Below are 18,438 nucleotides of genomic sequence, written 5' to 3' on the forward strand. Positions count from 1 at the left end.
AGACGCAGCGGTGTTCCATGAGCACTTAGGCCTCTTCCTAGGCCATGTGACATAAGGTTCATTGGTCACAGAGATTTGGCAGAGGTCCGACTCAAGGCATCCCAGCTGATCAGCTCTATGACGACGCAGCGGTGCTCCATGAGCACTTAGGCCTCTTCCTAGGCCATGTGACATAAGGTTCATCGGTCACAGAGATTGGGCAGGGGTCCAACTCAAGGCGTCCCAGCTGATCAGCTCTTTGAAGACACAGCGGTGCTCCATGAGCACTTAGGCCTCTTCCTAGGCCATGTGACATAACGTTCATCGGTCACAGAGATTGGGCAGAGGTCCGACTCAAGGCATCCCAGCTGATCAGCTCTATGAAGACGCAGCGGTGCTCCATGAGCACTTAGGCCTCTTCCTAGGCCATGTGACATAAGGTTCATCGGTCACAGAGATTGGGCAAGGGTCCAACTCAAGGCATCCCAGCTGATCAGCTCTATGAAGACGCAGCGGTGCTCCATGAGCACTTAGGCCTCTTCCTAGGCCATGTGACATAACGTTCATCGGTCACAGAGATTGGGCAGAGGTCCGACTCAAGGCATCCCAGCTGATCAGCTCTATGAAGACGCAGCGGTGCTCCATGAGCACTTAGGCCTCTTCCTAGGCCATGTGACATAACGTTCATCGGTCACAGAGATTGGGCAGAGGTCCGACTCACGGCATCCCAGCTGATCAGCTCTATGAAGACGCAGCGGTTCTCCATGAGCACTTAGGCCTCTCCCAAGCCATGTGACATAAGGTTCATCGGTCACAGAGATTGGGCAGGGGTCCAACTCAAGGTGTCCCAGCTGATCAGCTCTATGAAGACGCAGCGGTGCTCCATGAGCACTTAGGCCTCTTCCTAGGCCATGTGACATAATGTTCATCGGTCACAGAGATTTGGCAGAGGTCCGACTCAAGGCATCCCAGCTGATCAGCTCTATGAAGACGCAGCGGTGCTCCATGAGCACTTAGGCCTCTTCCTAGGCCATGTGACATAACGTTCATCGGTCACAGAGATTGGGCAGAGGTCCGACTCAAGGCATCCCAGCTGATCAGCTCTATGAAGAAGCAGCGGTGCTCCATGAGCACTTAGGCCTCTTCCTAGGCCATGTGACATAAGGTTCATCGGTCACATGGCCTAGGCACAGCTCAGTCCCATTCAAGTGAATGGGACTGAGCTGCGATGCCGAGCACAGCGTATTCAATGGAAGCTGCGAGGAGGCTGTGGCTCCTTCAAACAACTGTTCAGTGGAAGTTCCGGGATTCGCACCCTGAGGATAGGCCATCAATATGAAAATCCCAGAAAACCCCTTTAATATGTCTATAATATACAAGTGAAATTAAGATATCATTTAAGAGAATTATGTTCCCTTAACCCAGTACTTAAACAAACATCTCCATTACAAGCGAGATGGCGTCAGGCTTACATGTATTGACTAAAAAGTGATCCACAGCTTTACAGTGTGATAAATTCAGACACTAACATATTTCTGTCTTAAGCACGCCTGCAACTTGTTTTTATGTGGGAGTAATGATCCTCTACTGAAAGGTTTTCCAGGACATCTCTAAAGCATACGGCTGATGCATAATCAAAACCTGCAATCTGATAATGACTTAAAATCCTTTAGTCGTTCGAAAGTCACCGATTACTGAGGAAGCAAACTGCACGGGTAACACTACTTAGGAGGTGATCAGTATCTGATATGTGCTTTCACACAAGGCAACAGCCGCCAGATTACCTTCGACATGCATTATGAATCAGGACAGTGATACTGAAGTAGCCTAATATGCACTTAGTGGAAAATGTAGGTAATTTGTGCCTGTCTGAAAAAAGAGGAGAAGGGGAAAGAAACAAGTAATTTCTAAGATGAAGAGACTCTGTCGATCTAGTTTTGCATAACGTCTATAGCAGATCTGCACGGTAGGCTGAAGCAAAGGTGAACTGACTACACATTAGTCAAATCGAGGGACAAATTGTGAAAAGAGCTGAAGGGGTAATTGCTCAGAGACATAGAAGTTTAACCTCTTAGGGAACGGGCTTATTTTCACTTTAAGGACCAGGCCATTTTTTACTAATCTGACCAGTGTCACTTTATGTGGTGATAACTTTAAAACGCTTTGACTTATCCATGCCATTATGAGACTGTTTTTTCGTCACATATTGTACTTCATGACACAGGTAAAATGGAGTAAAAATTTTTTCATTTTTATTTATAAAAAATTTGCCAAAACTTTGGGAAAATTAGCAAATTTACAAGTTTCAATTTTTATACTTTTATAATACATAGTAATACCTACAAAAATAATTACTTTACATTTCCTATATGTCTACTTCATGTTTGGATCATTTGGGAATGACATTTTATTTTTTGGGGATGTTACAAGGCTTAAAGGTTTAGAAGCAAATCTTGAAATTTTTCAGCAATTTTCAAAAACCCACTTTTTAAGGGCCAGTATAGGTTTGAAGTCACTTTGTGAGGCTTTTATAATAGACACCACCCAAGAATGACCCCATTCTAGAAACTACACCCCTCAAGGTATTCAAAACTGATTTTACTAACTTTGTTAACCCTCTAGGTGTCCCACAAGAATTAATGAAAAATAGAGATACAATTTCAAAATTTCACTTTTTTCAAGGGTTACAGCCAAACAAAACTCAATATTTATGGCTTAGATTCTGTAGTTTACAGAAACTCCCCATATGTGGTCGTAAACCGCTGTACGGGCACAAGGCAGGGAGCAGAAGGAAAGGAATGCCATATGGTTTTTGAAAGGCAGATTTTGCTGGACTGGTTTTCTGACACCATGTCCCATTTGAAGCCCCCCTGATGCACCCCTAGAGTAGAAACTCCAAAAAAGTGACCCCATTTTAGAAACTATGGGGTAGGGTGGAAGTTTTGTTGGTACTAGTTTAGGGTACATATGATTTTTGGTTGCTCTATATTACACTTTTTGTGAGACAAGGTAATAAGAAATAGCTGTTTTGGCACAGTTTTTATTTTTTGTTATTTACAACATTCATCTGATAGGTTAGATCATGTGGTATTTTTATAGAGCAGGTTATTACGGACGCGGTGATACCTAATATGTATACTTTTTTTATTTATGTAAGTTTTACACAATGATTTCATTTTTGAAACAAAAAAAATCATGTTTTAGTGTTTCCATAGTCTGAGAGCCATAGATTTTTCAGTTTTTGGGCGATTATCTTGGGTAGGGTATGATTTTTGCGGGATGAGATGACGGTTTGATTGGCACTATTTTGGGGTGCGTATGACTTTTTGATCGCTTGCTATTACACTTTTTGTGATGTAAGGTGACAAAAAATTGCTTTTTTTACACAGTTTTTTTTACAGTATTCATCCGAGGGGTTAGGTCATGTGATATATCTATAGAGCAGGTTATACCTAATATGTATACTTTTTTTTAATTATGTAAGTTTTACACAATAATACAATTTTGAGCAGGCATCTTGTTCCGTTCACCGCCCGCCGGGCTGCGGTGATCGGAACTACACATGACGTACTGGTACGTCATGTGTCCTTAAGTACCGGGACACCATGCCGTACCGGTACGTCATGTGTCCCCAACAGGTTAAAGGCTATGTACACCTTAGGAGGCAATTTTGTTTATGATCACATTTTACTCAATCTAAGAATCATATTTTCAATTGGTCTTTATTAAAAATATTGAACCGCTCTGTCACAAAAGATTAATTGTTTTTCTGTGTGACTGGTAGTTTCACTTAGTGCCGGTCATCCAATAAAACTTATCTCTAAACTACTGAGAGGTCATAAACAATTATTTAAGCCACATTCTTATCAGTAAGATAAGAACTGAGCTATAATGAGTGTTTATAATGTTAGAGAGCAGAGATAAGGAGCCTGTCAGCTCCCCTACTGACGGAAAAGAAAGAAAATCTAGAGGCTGCTACTAGCATCTCAGCTCTGTACAGAAAAAAGGGCTCCATATATTTAATAAAGATCAATTGAAAAAATTATTTTTCGCTCAAAATGAGTACAATGCAATAATAGAAAAAAAAAATGCCTTTAAAAACAGTGTACCTTCAACAATATAAATATTTCATATCTGGTAGAAGAGTTGATTTTGCAGCTTTTAATAATACTTATTACTAAGGGTCATAGCACAGTTCTTTTCGCCACCTGCACTGCTTACTAGAGGTAAGCCATGGTCGATTGTGGAAAAGGGAATAAGCATTCATGCTAAAAATACAACATTCTGATCCTTAAAGGCTATGGACAATTTTTTGTGATTGCATTTTACTAAGTTTGGGCTAAAATAGTTTTTTCTATTAGTCTTTATTAACAATGTACAGCCATTTTTTGAGTTACAAGGGTTAAAAAAATCTGTCTGTTTGCAGAGTAACACTCTGACAGCCCATGTGAAGCCTTATCTTTGATCTCCTGGCCTCATAAGCATTCATTACAGGTAAGTTTTCATCAAACTGATAAGAATATGGCTTAAATAAGTGCTTCTTGAGGTCAGGAGATCAGAGATAAGGCTTCATATGGGCCATCAGCTCACGGGACTGAGGCTAGGTTCACACCTGAGCGTTTTACAGCGATGTAAAACGCCCTACAGGAGCTTCTTTGGGGCGTATTGTCGCGCGTATTGTGGCAGTTTTTCATTGGATGCCTCTGTGGTTAATCACACAAACGCGCGTACTACGCGTGTTTCCAAAATACAAAAACGCCCCAGAATACGCCTCAAAAACACCCGATAAAAACGCCTGTAAAAAGCGGTTATCGAATATGCTCAGGTGTGAACCCAGCCTTAGAAGTGATACTTTGCGAACAGACAGATTTTTTTTAATCCCTGTAATTCAAAAGCGGCTGAACATTTTTTAATAAAGACCATTGAAAAAAAGGATTAAAATGATCCTAAATGAGTAAAATGCAATAATAATTGTTTTTAAAAAATGCCCCAAAGGTGTCCGTAACCTTTAATTTCTTTTTAGAACATGTTAGGGGAATATTGGGGTTGCCCTTATGCATATTAAATTGTTGTTAGCCATGCATTTTAAAGTACAGTTACTAGGGGGTAGTGATGAGCAGCAGAGGCAAGATTCGAAATTCGCGATATTTTGCGAATATTTGGGCGAATATTCGTCATAAATTTGCAAATTTGCGATTATTTTCTTGCTTGCGAAAATCGGCACTGTAATATTCGTGTAATGCGCGCACAATACAGGCGTGGGTCGCTGTTGCTACATTTTTCAAGCTGCTAGAGGTTTCCTGAGACTGGAGAAAATGGTCGGCACGGCAGAACATTACAATAGCTTTATATGCAGATAGAGTGCTCCAAAATATTCTCGATTGGGCAAATCGTCAATTAATGATGCGCCTATTTTTGCGCAATACGCGCAACTTCACATTTTAGCAGGTCTGACTACTTACACTAGTGATTGGTGCACTAAGTATTGTTGTGAACTTGTGACATCACAGCACTATGTATGTAGTATGGACAGCAGAACCTATCACACTACCTAACACCCTGCACTGGAACCTATCAGCTCCACTATATCCCTATCTAACCTCCACTGATTATATCCCACTAACTATCTGTATGATATATATGAGCTAACTACCTAACTAACTAACTAACTAACTAACTAATGTAATGACACAGGAAAGCACTGAGCACAGCAATAACACTGCTGTCTTTCTCAGAACTCCATAAAACTACAGAAAAGGGCTGCTGGGGAGGTTCTTATATAGTAAGGGGTAGGCAACTTTCCTATTGGTTGCTAGGGATGTTGCTAAGCTCAGACAAAGACATTGCAGCCTTCTCATTGGCCCACAAGCAAGAAGGGAGGTTACTGATGAAAAAAAAAAAACTAGAATATTCGAGAATACGAATATATAGCACTATATTCTAAATGGCGATATTCGCGAATAAAATTCACGATTCAAATATTCGCATCCAACACTATTAGGGAGGGGGGGGGCTTCCACCAAAATTGTACGCAAAGGCCTCCAAAGACCTTGATCTGGCTCTGAGCAATTCCTTAGCATTTACATATCTGAAAATAGAGGAGGGTACTGCCAGCTATCAGTCTGTGGGCCACCAGCAGATGTCCACTGGCTAACTATTGCAGGCAATTACTGGGAATGAAACATTCATTGCCTGACCATGAGCGGAGGTGGTCTACAATACCACTGACAACCTGTGGACTGGTGTGGCACTATTTTTTAAAAGAAACTACCCATATTTTTGTAATCCTGTACAAAACCTTTTAGATTCGACTCATGTTGTCCATTGTAATCAACTGGTGCCAACTGAATTCCAATAATTGCCTTGTTATGCTGCACTTCCCGAAATGAACAGCTTCCTTTGCCAATAACAATCGATTTTAGATGAGGTGATTTATAGGCCCACCAGTGATTGGCTAGTTACAAGAGACGTTTTTAAAAAAAATATAATATACTGACTTAAATGGGTTAACTATGTAGACATAATAAAAAAAAATACTTGTTCCTTATTAGCCTGTATTACTTTCAAATATATCCTGTAAAAAAAAAATTAAAAGCACAAAAAAAAAAAAACCCTGGGATTTTACCATAATGATTTGGATGATAATGAATTTCTAACACTACCCATGGAGCACTTCTCTAGTCATTACCACAATTAACAGAAGCAGATGCATATAGCAAATAAGAGATAAGAAGACTTCTCCCTAAGTGGTATAAAATTACAAGTCTTCTCTGGGGAAATAGCAAACATGCCCTCCGGCTGTAGTTAAAGGGATTGTGAATGGATAATCTTAGGTAACATATTCATTCATTAATTCCATGAATTTAAAAAAAAAATTAATTTCTTGGTACAGATAGAGCTAAAAAAATGGAACCTTTGAGTCTAGGCAATAATTGGCGAGCCAGCCGGGACACGCTTCTCTGCTCCTTCCCAAAGCATGTCTATGGTCTTTATAATTGCAAAACTCTTATAATTGCCAATGTCATACCGAATACATTTTAATTACTGTTTCAACACTATGATTGATCTGTAAATTTATTAACTCTTATAACTCAGGGGGCTTAGTTTAGCTAGAGTAATGAAGCCAGATTGTAATAAACCCACTAATTAACAAGTAAATATTCATAGATGACTTTGAAAGCCAAATGGAAACAGATTTTTTTGTGTTTTTCTCATACAAAGCAATGCATCGGGTTTCTTCTCCAAACTGGTCTCATGTGCATATGAAATTACTGTAGTTACTCTGCATAGGGTAGGGCTATTTATCACAGTGATTGCTGAAAAGACGCTGCATTTCTAGTAAAAGGAAAATAAGTCAAAGGTGAAAAAAGAGACAAACTGCTTTCTCAGGAAAAAAAACTTATCGACGCATATAATTTTTTATTTTTTTTCATTGGAGCTTCAATACATTAATACTCTGGTAAACGTAATATGTTTTCATGCACATCAGTGTAAGGCTACATGCACACGAACGTTGTTTGTTTCCGTGTCCGTTCCGTTTTTTTTTTTGCAGATAGGATGCCGACCCATTTATTTCAATGGGTGTGCAAAAAATCCTGACAGCACACCGTGTACTATTCAGTGTTCCGTAGCCCTGCAAAAAAATTTGAGCATGTTCTATTCTTTTCCGTTTTAGGCATTGTTACAATAGATCCGCAAAAAAAAAAAACGGATGGCATACGGATGTCATCAGTTTTTTTTGCGGACTGCAAAACACATACGGTCGTGTGCATTTAGCCTAACGCATATCACAAAGTTAGGCTGTGTCACATCTGTGCTGTAACTCTTGTGGTGATGTGTATGGTAAATTAGTGGAGGGAGTGTATATCTCACACAGGTTCCTCAGCTGGGTGAGGTATCTGAAATCCAGAAAGATGCATTTGCTTCAGCAGATTATAATCTGCTGGAGCTCTTTGTTTAGTTTATATGGGCTGGATTTCTTTGGACTGGGAGATAGGTTTGGTAGTGGGATTTCCCAGTTCACACTCTTCCATTACAGGTTTTCACCCTAGCCTGAGGTGATCCAAGGTGAGACCTGTGGGGATCATCACTGGGAAAATAAAGGAGACCTCGGAATGCCAGTCTGGGGAGAAGGAAGCCGGAGAGACTTTGTGTGGTTACAGTCAGGAGGGTTTTTAGACCAAAAGAGGGATTGAAGACTGGAGAGAGGCATCGTATGGTCACAGTGAGGAGAACTGTTGGACCGTGATCCCCCCAATGTGTCATGTTGGCATGGGCGGACTGAGAACTTAAAGTGTCCCTGGAAAAAATACTAAAAGTGGCCCCCTTTTGTAGTTGGGTCCAAATTGATGGAAGGCAGGGGCAGCAATACTATACTGTGGAACATTATACCACTCCAACAGAGCCAAATACCAGAATCCATCACAAAATACTGCCAGCAGCACAAAATACATCCCCAAAAACTTCCACTGGCCGGCCGTAAGGAGGGCCCAGGTGGCCCACTGGGAAATTTCCCTGTAAGGTCTATGGCTTATCCACCCTGCATGTTGGTCATAGCCAGAAGTCTGCTGAATGGCTGTGTGACGCTGGATCTGCCCTGGTGTGAACAGTGATAGGTGAAACAGGAATCGCCTGTGTATTGCGTAGAGCCCAGATGGGCAAGTATTTATTTTTGCTTTATGTTATGTTATGCTTGTGCTATAACTTCACCGCTCCGAGTGACGCTATAACTTGGATGCCACTCTGTTACGGTGAAGTGACCAAATAAAGCACAGTTTGAACTATAAAACTGCTGTCTCCGTGAAAATCTGCCATTGCCAACCCTACTGCGAGTACAGATCCCTCTGTTAGGAACCTCTGTCACAAATTCCGTCAAAAATGTCAGACAAAAGTCCTACTCATATTGTGTCTGGAAAAATACTGGACTCCCTAATGTAAACCTGATGGTCCCCAATGGGGTCCATATGGTGCCATTAGTGTCAGTTAGGTGCTGCATCTGGCACTTCCGTTATCTTCGTTGTTCAAGTCCTATGATGGAGCAGACCAGATGAAATAGAAAATATGTGAACATGGCCTTAGCTCCTTACTGTACTGACAATGGCAGCACCATAAACTGGGAATGATGATATCAAGAGATGAGTGTGCTGATCCTGTGGGAGGCAGAGATCTGTTCTCTCATGGTGCTATGCTAGGGTGGACAATCAAGGTCCGACTGGGGTTCCTTGGGTCCTGCAGGGGAAATTTTTCTCAGGGCCCAAAAACCATATAATTAATAAAGTCTAATAGATTTTGATTCAAAGAGAGAGACACTACTGTCAAGTTTTGGGCTCCAAAGGCAGCTTGAAATGATATTGTTTTCTCCTGGACCTTTAGGACGCACTATGGTATCAGAGCCTGGCCCACCGGAGGATCCTCTGGCACTCTGGTGGGCCAGCCCGATGCTTAGGAGAATGCATAATAATAAAAGGCACATGAATGTGTCTAGGTTGCTACATGGATGTATCCATAGACCCATATCTCCTGTTTGCCTGTAGTGAAGCAGGGCAGATCTGGTGCATGCGCTGTTGAGCTCTCCTTAACAAAAGAGACTCACTACAGGCTTCACTACAGGCAAACAGGAGGGCCACGCCGGCTACGCATCCACGCTAACTAGATGGGCATTCTCGTTTCCGAACACAGCACAGATGAGAAGACCTGGCTGCAAGAAAATGGATGTGATGTCAGAGGAAGCTGGAGAGAGGAGAATGGATGTGATCATGTGAGTGCATTCTGGATTGGGGGAGAAATGGTAAATACAGTACATTACAAAGTGAAAGATGGATGGACATTGGAGTTAATGAGAGCTAATTGAAGGGGTTGTCCTTAAAGGGTTTCTATCACTTCGTATGACATAATTAGCTCTCAGACACTAGCGATCCGCTAGTGTCTGCTCTGGCCAACCATCCTAATATAAGAGCTTTTTGGGCAGCCGTTTTGCTAAAAAAATAACTTTTATAAATATGCTAATGAGCCTCTAGGTGCTATGTGGGCGTCATTAGCACCTAGAGGCTCCGTCTACCTTCATACACAGCCACCGCCCAGCGCGTCCCTCCAGCCCGCCCATCTCCTGATGAATGCGATCCTCCGTGTGACGCAACGGACGAATTCTCGCGCATGCGCCGTGCGCGGCTGTATTCCGCGCATGCGCAGAGAATGTCTGACCGCTTCCCTGCTCAGATATCTCCACTGCGCCTGCGCCGATGACGTCATAGTGCTCCAAGGAACAGGCGCAGTGGAGATGTCTGAGCAGGGAAGTGGTCAGACATTCTCTGCGCATGCGCCGAATACAGCCGCGCACGGCGCATGCGCGAGAATTCGTCCGTTGCGTCACACGGAGGATCGCATTCATCAGGAGATGGGCGGGCTGGAGGGACGCGCTGGGCGGTGGCTGTGTATGAAGGTAGACGGAGCCTCTAGGTGCTAATGACGCCCACATAGCACCTAGAGGCTCATTAGCATATTTATAAAAGTTATTTTTTTAGCAAAACGGCTGCCCAAAAAGCTCTTATATTAGGATGGTTGGCCAGAGCAGACACTAGCAGATCGCTAGTGTCTGACAGCTAATTATGGCATACGAAGTGATAGAAACCCTTTAAACACTTCATCGCCAGGCAATTTTCTATTTTTGCATTTTCATTTTCACTCGCTGCCTTCCTGGGTAATAACTTTTCTATCTTTCCATTCACATTGCTGTATTAAGGCTTATGTTTTGAGGTATAAGTTGCACTTTCTAATGGCACAATTTAATATTACATACAATGTAGTGGGAATCTGGAAAAAAAAATTCAAATCAGGTGAAAAAAAACAAAAACAAAACCCGACCCAATTGTGTCAGTTTTATGGGTTTAATTTTTACGGCTGTCGGTATGCGGTAAAACTGACCAGTTACCTACGATACCATGGTTATATAGTTTTTCTTTTGTTTTAATACTTAAAAAATAAAATAAAAAAACTATATTTTTTTATTTGCATTGTCATATTCTGACGCCATCAACTTTTTGGAGTGTGTATGAGTTTTTGATTACTTTGTATTCAATTATTGTTTGGGAGGTAAAGCAGTGAAAAAAACGCTAAATTGGCCATTATTTTTGTTTTCTTTACGGATATAGGATATATAAATTTATATTTTAATAGTGCAGACATTTTGGGACATGACGGTGCCTATGATTATTCCTTTTATAGTTAATTTGTATTAAGGGGAAAAGGGGACATTTTAATTTTTTTGTATATTTTTTAAAACTTTTTTTAAATACGTTTTTTCGCTGCCCCTTGGAACTTTAACATGCGATCATCTTATTGTTTCTCCCATAGACTGCAATAATTTAATAATTTAACATTGCAGTGTATGGGAGATTCGATAGGTCTCTATAGAGCCCTGTCATCGGCAGTGCTCCATTGAAACATAGCTGTGGTAGGCAAGCACGAGGCTACCACAGTGAATGAACAGTTCCCCCCATTTCCGCATAGGTGAAAACTGCTCAGATACAGTGTTCACAATTGACCGTGGCATCTGAGGGATCAAATGTCTGCAAATGGTGTTATCGCCGATCGCACGCATTACTTCCGAGTGTGTAGTACAGCAAAAACCCGGCAGCTATGGTGCCCGCTCCAGAGCAGGCACAATGTTTAAATACCCTACAGCTGACTATAATTCTGCGGTGGCATGGTAGTAAAGTGGATAATAGGGAATATGGGCTGAATAAAATATGAGGACCTAATAGCTATAATAAAATTGGGTTGTCAGATTTTGCCACTCAGCCTAATGTTTATTTTACCCACTGGACCAATTCCTCACCCCTTGTTTGCAAACCATGCATTTCCTCTGGAGAAGGCGGCCTGCACAAGTCCTCTGCGCCCAATAACACAGGAAACATCAGCTCTGCACTCTTTTTTCCCAAAGGTCACATAGAGTAGCCTGTGTGAAACATATACTCTTGCACAGAGTTGTCTCCCACTCAGGACCCTCCTCAATTAGAGCAGAAAGCCGCTTCAGTGAGTAGCTTCCTTTATGGAAAACACAGGATAACCCTGTATTGTGCATTCCTTGTCATGGCTGCAGTTTCTTCCCATGACAGCCTATTATTACTAAGGACCGAACCTGCAGTCATCAATCAGGCACCTAGATATGGAAAGCAGCATATTGTAATATCATCTACATTGTAAATTTATTGTACAATTTATACTCCATTGTTTTTCTTTGTTTGATTGGCATTTGCATTATCTACTTAGAAGATACAGTATTTATATTCAGACAAAATAATTGCACCATTTTACCAAGAAAAATCTTTTTGCCATATCTTCAAAATTATAATACAATCAAAAGCTAGAATCTATACAGTACATGATTTGCAGCATTCGCATTATTAAAACACACCATAAACACCTTAAAGGGGTTGTCCAGGATTAGAAACACATGGCTGCTTTTTTCCAGAATAAGCACCTCATCTGTCCGTAGGTTGTGCCTGGTACAGCATTGAAGTGAGTGGACTGGAACTGCAATACCACACACAACTTGTGGACAGGGGGGGGGGGGGGCACCATTCCTGGAAGAAAGCAGCCATGTTTTGATACTCCTGAACCACATCTTTAACGAGAAGTTACCAGAGAGGAAAAAAAAAGAACAAAAACTCCCCAATAAGATAAAATAAAATCACAAATAACAATAAGAACCTGTGTTGTCCTTGTCCATCATCCAACTAAAAGGTCTATTCAGATGTATCTTAGTTTGGTCACAACCAATAAGGTAAACATTCTATTTCCTGAGGTTTCCACAGGAGTTGTCACCCAATTTCTTTTCAGTCCAAGCAGTGTTGCTACCCAGAAGGCTCAAAAAAGTTGGGTTTTAGCTCTTTGGAAGCCAAAAATATAACTATGAATGGAATTTTTAACAATCTGGTGTGAGAGGACTACTCAACAGCTTGCATTTCCTGATGACTTTCTTATTTTTTTGGCCGAGAAGATCCTTAAAAGAGGTTGTCCCACAATGACAGCTTATCAACTATCCAAAACTGACAGGACCAATAAGAATCGTAAGACCAGGGGTCCACCTTATAAATGGGGTAGGGATCAAACAGGTGCTCCATTATTCCATTCAAAGTCTATGGGACTGCCAAGGACAGCCAAGTAGAGAGCTCACAGTCCCAGAGAAAATGAATGGAGCGACAAGGTGCATGATCGACCACTACTCCATTCATTTGGGGAACTCAGGACCCCTATTCTCGAGAACGGTGGGGAGCCAAGAATTAAAACCCCCATCATCAGATACTTCCTTATCCCGTGGGGTATTTGCCTGCAGGAACACCAGTTGTTTACTAAACTTTTTAACTGGATTACCTATCCTCTAGATAGGTCATCAGTATATGATTGGGGGAAAGGGTCCAACAACAAGGACCCATGCCGATCAGATGTTTGAGACGCCACTGCCTTCTCACAGGTTGGTCTAGGCCAATGACGTCATATCGTCATATATACCGGTCACATGGTATTGTTGCAGGTCAGCCCTTTTCAAGTGAATTAGGCTGAGCTGCAATACAAAGCACCGCCACTATACAATGTAAGGCACTGTGCTTGGGAAGCTGTAAGAAAGCTGCGGCACTCACAGGAGCGGCAACGTCTTCTCAAACAGCTGATCGGCGGATGTCCGACCATCACCAATCAGATACTATCCTCAGGATAAGTTATCAGTTAGAGAGGGTCAGAAAACCCCTTTAAGCGACAGAGGGTTTTTGGCTCCCCCAAACACCGAGGACAGGTACAGCTGCTAACTCTGCCTCCCCCATAGCTCCACCTCTGCTGCCTAAATAATTCTTCCCTCAATTATACTCAATCAGAAGCAGCTATATGGCATTAGATCACATTATTAATGATAAAATATGCAAAAATTCATAATCTTAGAAACATCATGTCGAAACAACAAGCAACACAGGAATCTACCTACTGTGCACTGACACTACAATGGTAAGAAGCAGTCTATGATGCATGTCATTGGGACAGACACTTACCTTGCAATGACAAACAAGACACAACTAACTCCCAGGCAGGCGAGCAGTACGTACATCCATATGTCAGGAGAGAGTGGGTTGAGGAAAGAGAAGACGCCAGGGTTGGTGCCATTAGGTTTCCGATATAAGATGCTGATCCCCAGTGTCATGAATGGCTTGGAGAAGTCTATTACTTTCTCTCTTACGTAGGTGATAGTGAGAGGAGCGACGGCCAGATCGGCTTTCTGTGAGTAGAAACCTCCATTAGAGTTTATTTGTTTTAAGATGTTTATATTAGCAATTTTTTTAGACAACTATTTTTTAGATCTGCTTTATCTCATAGCGCAGGATCTGGTAAACTGAGCAACAGTGAGAGAATAATTGTAGTGCCTATTGGTTTAGTACAGGCACGCTCAACCTGCAGCCCTCCAGCTGTTACAAAACTACAACTCCCATCATTCCCGGACAGCCTACAGCTATCAGCCTACAGAAGGGCATGGTGGGAGTTGTAGTTTTACAACAGCTGGAGGGCAGTAGGTTGAGCATGCCTGGTTTAGTACATTAGCTTAAAGGGGTATTCTGGTAGATAAAAGTTATCCCCTATCCACAATATAGCAGATTAGCAGATAACTAACAGATCGGGGGGGGGGGTCCTAACACTGGAACCCCCACCGATTATGAGAACAGAGACCTCATTCCCCCTGCAGGCCTCCTGCTGTTCCCCTGAAATGACCAGAGCGGCCAGTCGCACATGCGCACGGCCGCTACATTCATTTCTTTGGGAGTTCCAGAGATAGCCGAGAGCTGTGGATAGAGGATAACTTTTACCTACTGGAATACCTCTTTAATAATCAAATCAGTAGTTCAGGAACCCAGCTGCTAGAGTTCATTAGGTCAGTGCCCCAATCCTTGGTGTCCAGTGGTTAAGTGCCCTAGTCTCTATTGTTCAGTGGGTATTAACCCAACTGATGGAATCTATTTGTTTAGTGTCCCAGTCCCTGGGTGTTTTAAAATGTGAATTCAAAAGATTTTAGAATGAATAAGCTTACACAGGCTAAGTGCATAAAAATATTTAGTAAAAAGTAAATAGTCATCACTGCCTAACACATACAATACAAACTCTGAGTCCGCCATGCCGTAGAACATGGCAACACCCCAGGGCGTTACAAGAAAGAAATAGGTTCAAATCAATAAATACATTGATACATGATTTTCTTCAATGGAGTACCACCTAAGTGTCTGTGCAAACCAGGGTTATGCCTTTCAGCCCTTCCTCTAGTGTGCAGCATGCATATCTTTGAGGTAACTACGCAAGAATTTGGCTTTCTCAGCACAATGAAGCTTGGGTTGGGGGTTTCTGTATGTTATCTAATTATAATTACACAGTGTATAGCAGGTGTTATAAAAGGAGACAGAATTAAATAGGACAGAACCAATCAGTTCTTAGGTGTTCAGTGGTTAAGTGCCCTATTCCCTAGTGTCCAGATATTAGTAACCCAACTGCTATAGTTTATTTGTTTAGTGTCCCAGTCACTGGTGTCCAGTGATTTTGTGCCCTGGTCTCTAGTGTCCATTCGTAAGTAACCCAACTGCTGAAGTCCATTTGTTTAGTGTCCCGTTCCCTGGTGTCCATTGGTTTAGTGCCCTATTTCCTACTGTCCAATGGGTAGTAACCCAACTGCTAGAGTCTATTTGTTTACTGCCCTAGTCCCCGGTGGCCAGTGGTTTGGTTCTCTAGTCCTTTCTGTCCAGTGGGAAGTAACCAACAGCTGGAGTCAATTTGTTTAGTGCTCCAGTCCCTGGTGTCCAGTGGTTTAGTGTCCTGGCCCTGCTGTACAGTGGTTTGTTAACCCATCACTAAGGATAACATCTGATTTCTCCTGATTTTATAACATAATACAATAGATATGGGATAAATGAATTAGATTTTTTCCCTTTTACTAATCCAAAAAGATAAATCGTTTATACAGTGTATATGTTTACCTTTTATACCTAAAAACTAAAGTCTAAGTAGGCCCTAATTAATGCAAAGAACAATTAAAAAACATGATTGTATTGCATCCTGTTAGTAAAATATTATCGATGCAGTGGTATACCTCCAGTAGAGGAAGCCTACATGCCCCTTGCCCTCAGCTAAGTGGGCACAGAAACTTTACCCCCTGCTCATATCCACTGCTGCTTGGTACAGTATCCACCCATCCAAAACAACACAGGAAATCACAGTATGCATGCCCAAATTTTGTTATATTTTTTGGACCTGCCTAAAGTTAATGTCTGACAAGCCACCTTCAACTCACTTGGGCTGCACTACCTGGAATTCCTTTTGTGGTCTCTGGGCTGTGCAAGTAAAGTAAAGCCAAGGTGCTACATTGATCCCATGTTCTTAAGTTCACCATGTACTTTTAGATAGATGTTGGCTGAGCGTGCATGTGTTCTCAATCAGGAAGAGGGGAGAAAGTCTGTTTTAGACACCTCTGGCAGTGGTGGAGAACAAAAGGATAGAAGAGAATAATTACAGCAGCACTCTCTGTCTTTTTCAAGACTCTGTAAAAATTGCACAGTTGGTGAATAAACCATATATGACTGAAGACAGAGAGTGCTGCGGTAATTATTCTCTTCTATGGATTGCTGGGGGGCCCATCAGGCTTAGACCTAACACCACTGGCACCGCCACCATTGGGACAGATTTTTTAATACATCCAGTGAGTAGTGCTGTTTTCTTCTCTAAATGAACAAAAGGATAAGACACCTTTGGCAATGGTGGAGAACAAAAGGATCAGACAGCTCTGGCTGCGGTGGAGAACAAAAGGATCAGTCATCTCTGGCTGCGGTGGAGAACAAAAGGATCAGTCATCTCTGGCTGCAGTGGAGAACAAAAGGATCAGGCACCTTTGGAAGCGGTGGCCAAAAAAGTACTAGGCACCTCTGGAAGTGATGGAGAACAAAAGGACTCAGCACCTCTGGCAGTGATGGAGAACAAAAGGACTCAGCACCTCTGGAAGTGATGGAGAACAAAAGGACTCAGCACCTCTGGCAGTGATGGAGAACAAAAGGACTGGGCACCTCTGTCAGTGATGGAGGATAAAAGGATCGAGCGCCATGCAAATTAGATGGATGGCCCATCTTCTTGCTGATATCTGTAGGTTCAGCTAACCTTACAATACACAGTCACAGTGAAAGGAAAGGGCTTTCTTTTTTCTTTGTGGTTTTATGTATGCCTCTGTACAGATGACACAGCTGTATCTGCAGGCAATTCGAATTGGTGCTGGCCAAAGCACCTCCTACCGGCAAAGTTAGGTGGTTTCCCTGTAATGAAAGCATCAGCACAAGATGTCACAGAGATGATAAACGATTGTGCCAAGTATCAGCATGGTGACATCTATGTCCCTATATACTGACTTATTATTCTGAAGTAGTCCATTGTAATAGGATTTACTGGCGGACTTGTATTTCCCGATACGCAGCAGCTATACACAGCACTCTTAATGTGAACATATCACTCGGGGAATCACGATGAGGCATTTATGATGGATTGAGGTTGTTTTTAAGTTTAGTACAAGACATACCCATCATAGTTTCTTTCAGGTTTGTTTTAGGTCTATATGTTTAGAACCGTACAGTAGCTTCTTACATGATCGATGAGCTCTCGGACCATTCCATTCCACTCCCCTTTGTCATTCTGTGCCCCGTATTTTCCATCTCCTACCAGCTTAACTTCATAGATGAAGCCCAGAATGTTGGAGAGTTCCTTGAGTAGATCCAAGCAGTAGCCCTCAAACCTGTCATTTCCATACAAGGGTTTGTCAGACTTCTTGTACATGACATAAGGATCCTCCTACAAGGGAGAAAAACATGACAAATATGTCGACTTTGTACAGAATGCCTGGGGAACCTTACACATTAGGCTAGGGCATCAAATGATTGGCAATGTGGTCCTTATTGTGGCACGCGACTAGGATTCGGTTTGGTATTTTGTTTTAAAAATATTACAGCCAACTTGAAAAACCTAAAGTGCCCACCTACCTGTTAATTGACAAGGCCTGACATTTTGCGTCTGCACAGAGGCTTCCAATTCAGGAGTAGTGACTGTTCATGCGCTGCTACCTAAAAGTGAAGTGGCGCATGTACAGTTGTTGCTTCAGTAGTGGAAGCAGAGCCTCTGTGCTTGCGATGCAGCTCTGAGCAGTGGTACAGGCACGAGATTCTCAGGGCAAGGTGAGATGACTGGCCCTTTCAATCAACAGGTAAGTGGGTGTTTCTTCATCTTTGGGGACAGCCCCTCACAGATGAAGAACTCTTGCTAATGAGACAAATCAGTTCACTCATCCTTATTTCATAGTATGCAAATTAGCTGTTTGGTGCAACAAAGACGTCTACGTTGCTCTTGTCGAACCAAAGCTCTGCTCATTTCACCGGCCAGCCCCTTCCTCCTTGCTTTAAT

The 18,438-nt window shown here is 42.1% G+C and overlaps 1 protein-coding gene across 1 annotated transcript in view; it reads right to left on the bottom strand.

Moving 5' to 3' along the window:
- The window catches only part of GRIK1 (glutamate ionotropic receptor kainate type subunit 1), a 209,684-nt gene that overhangs the window by 58,202 nt on the left and 133,044 nt on the right, over positions 1–18,438 (bottom strand). Inside the window, exons 11-12 of the mRNA XM_040422093.1 lie at positions 17,629–17,832; positions 14,019–14,242 (exon numbers count right to left, since the gene is read on the bottom strand). Coding sequence (XP_040278027.1) covers positions 14,019–14,242; positions 17,629–17,832 — 428 coding nt within the window. The remainder of the gene's footprint in view (positions 1–14,018; positions 14,243–17,628; positions 17,833–18,438) is intronic.

This window comes from Bufo bufo, chromosome 3 (assembly GCF_905171765.1).
Source record: "Bufo bufo chromosome 3, aBufBuf1.1, whole genome shotgun sequence".
NCBI classification, from domain to species: Eukaryota; Metazoa; Chordata; class Amphibia; order Anura; family Bufonidae; genus Bufo; species Bufo bufo.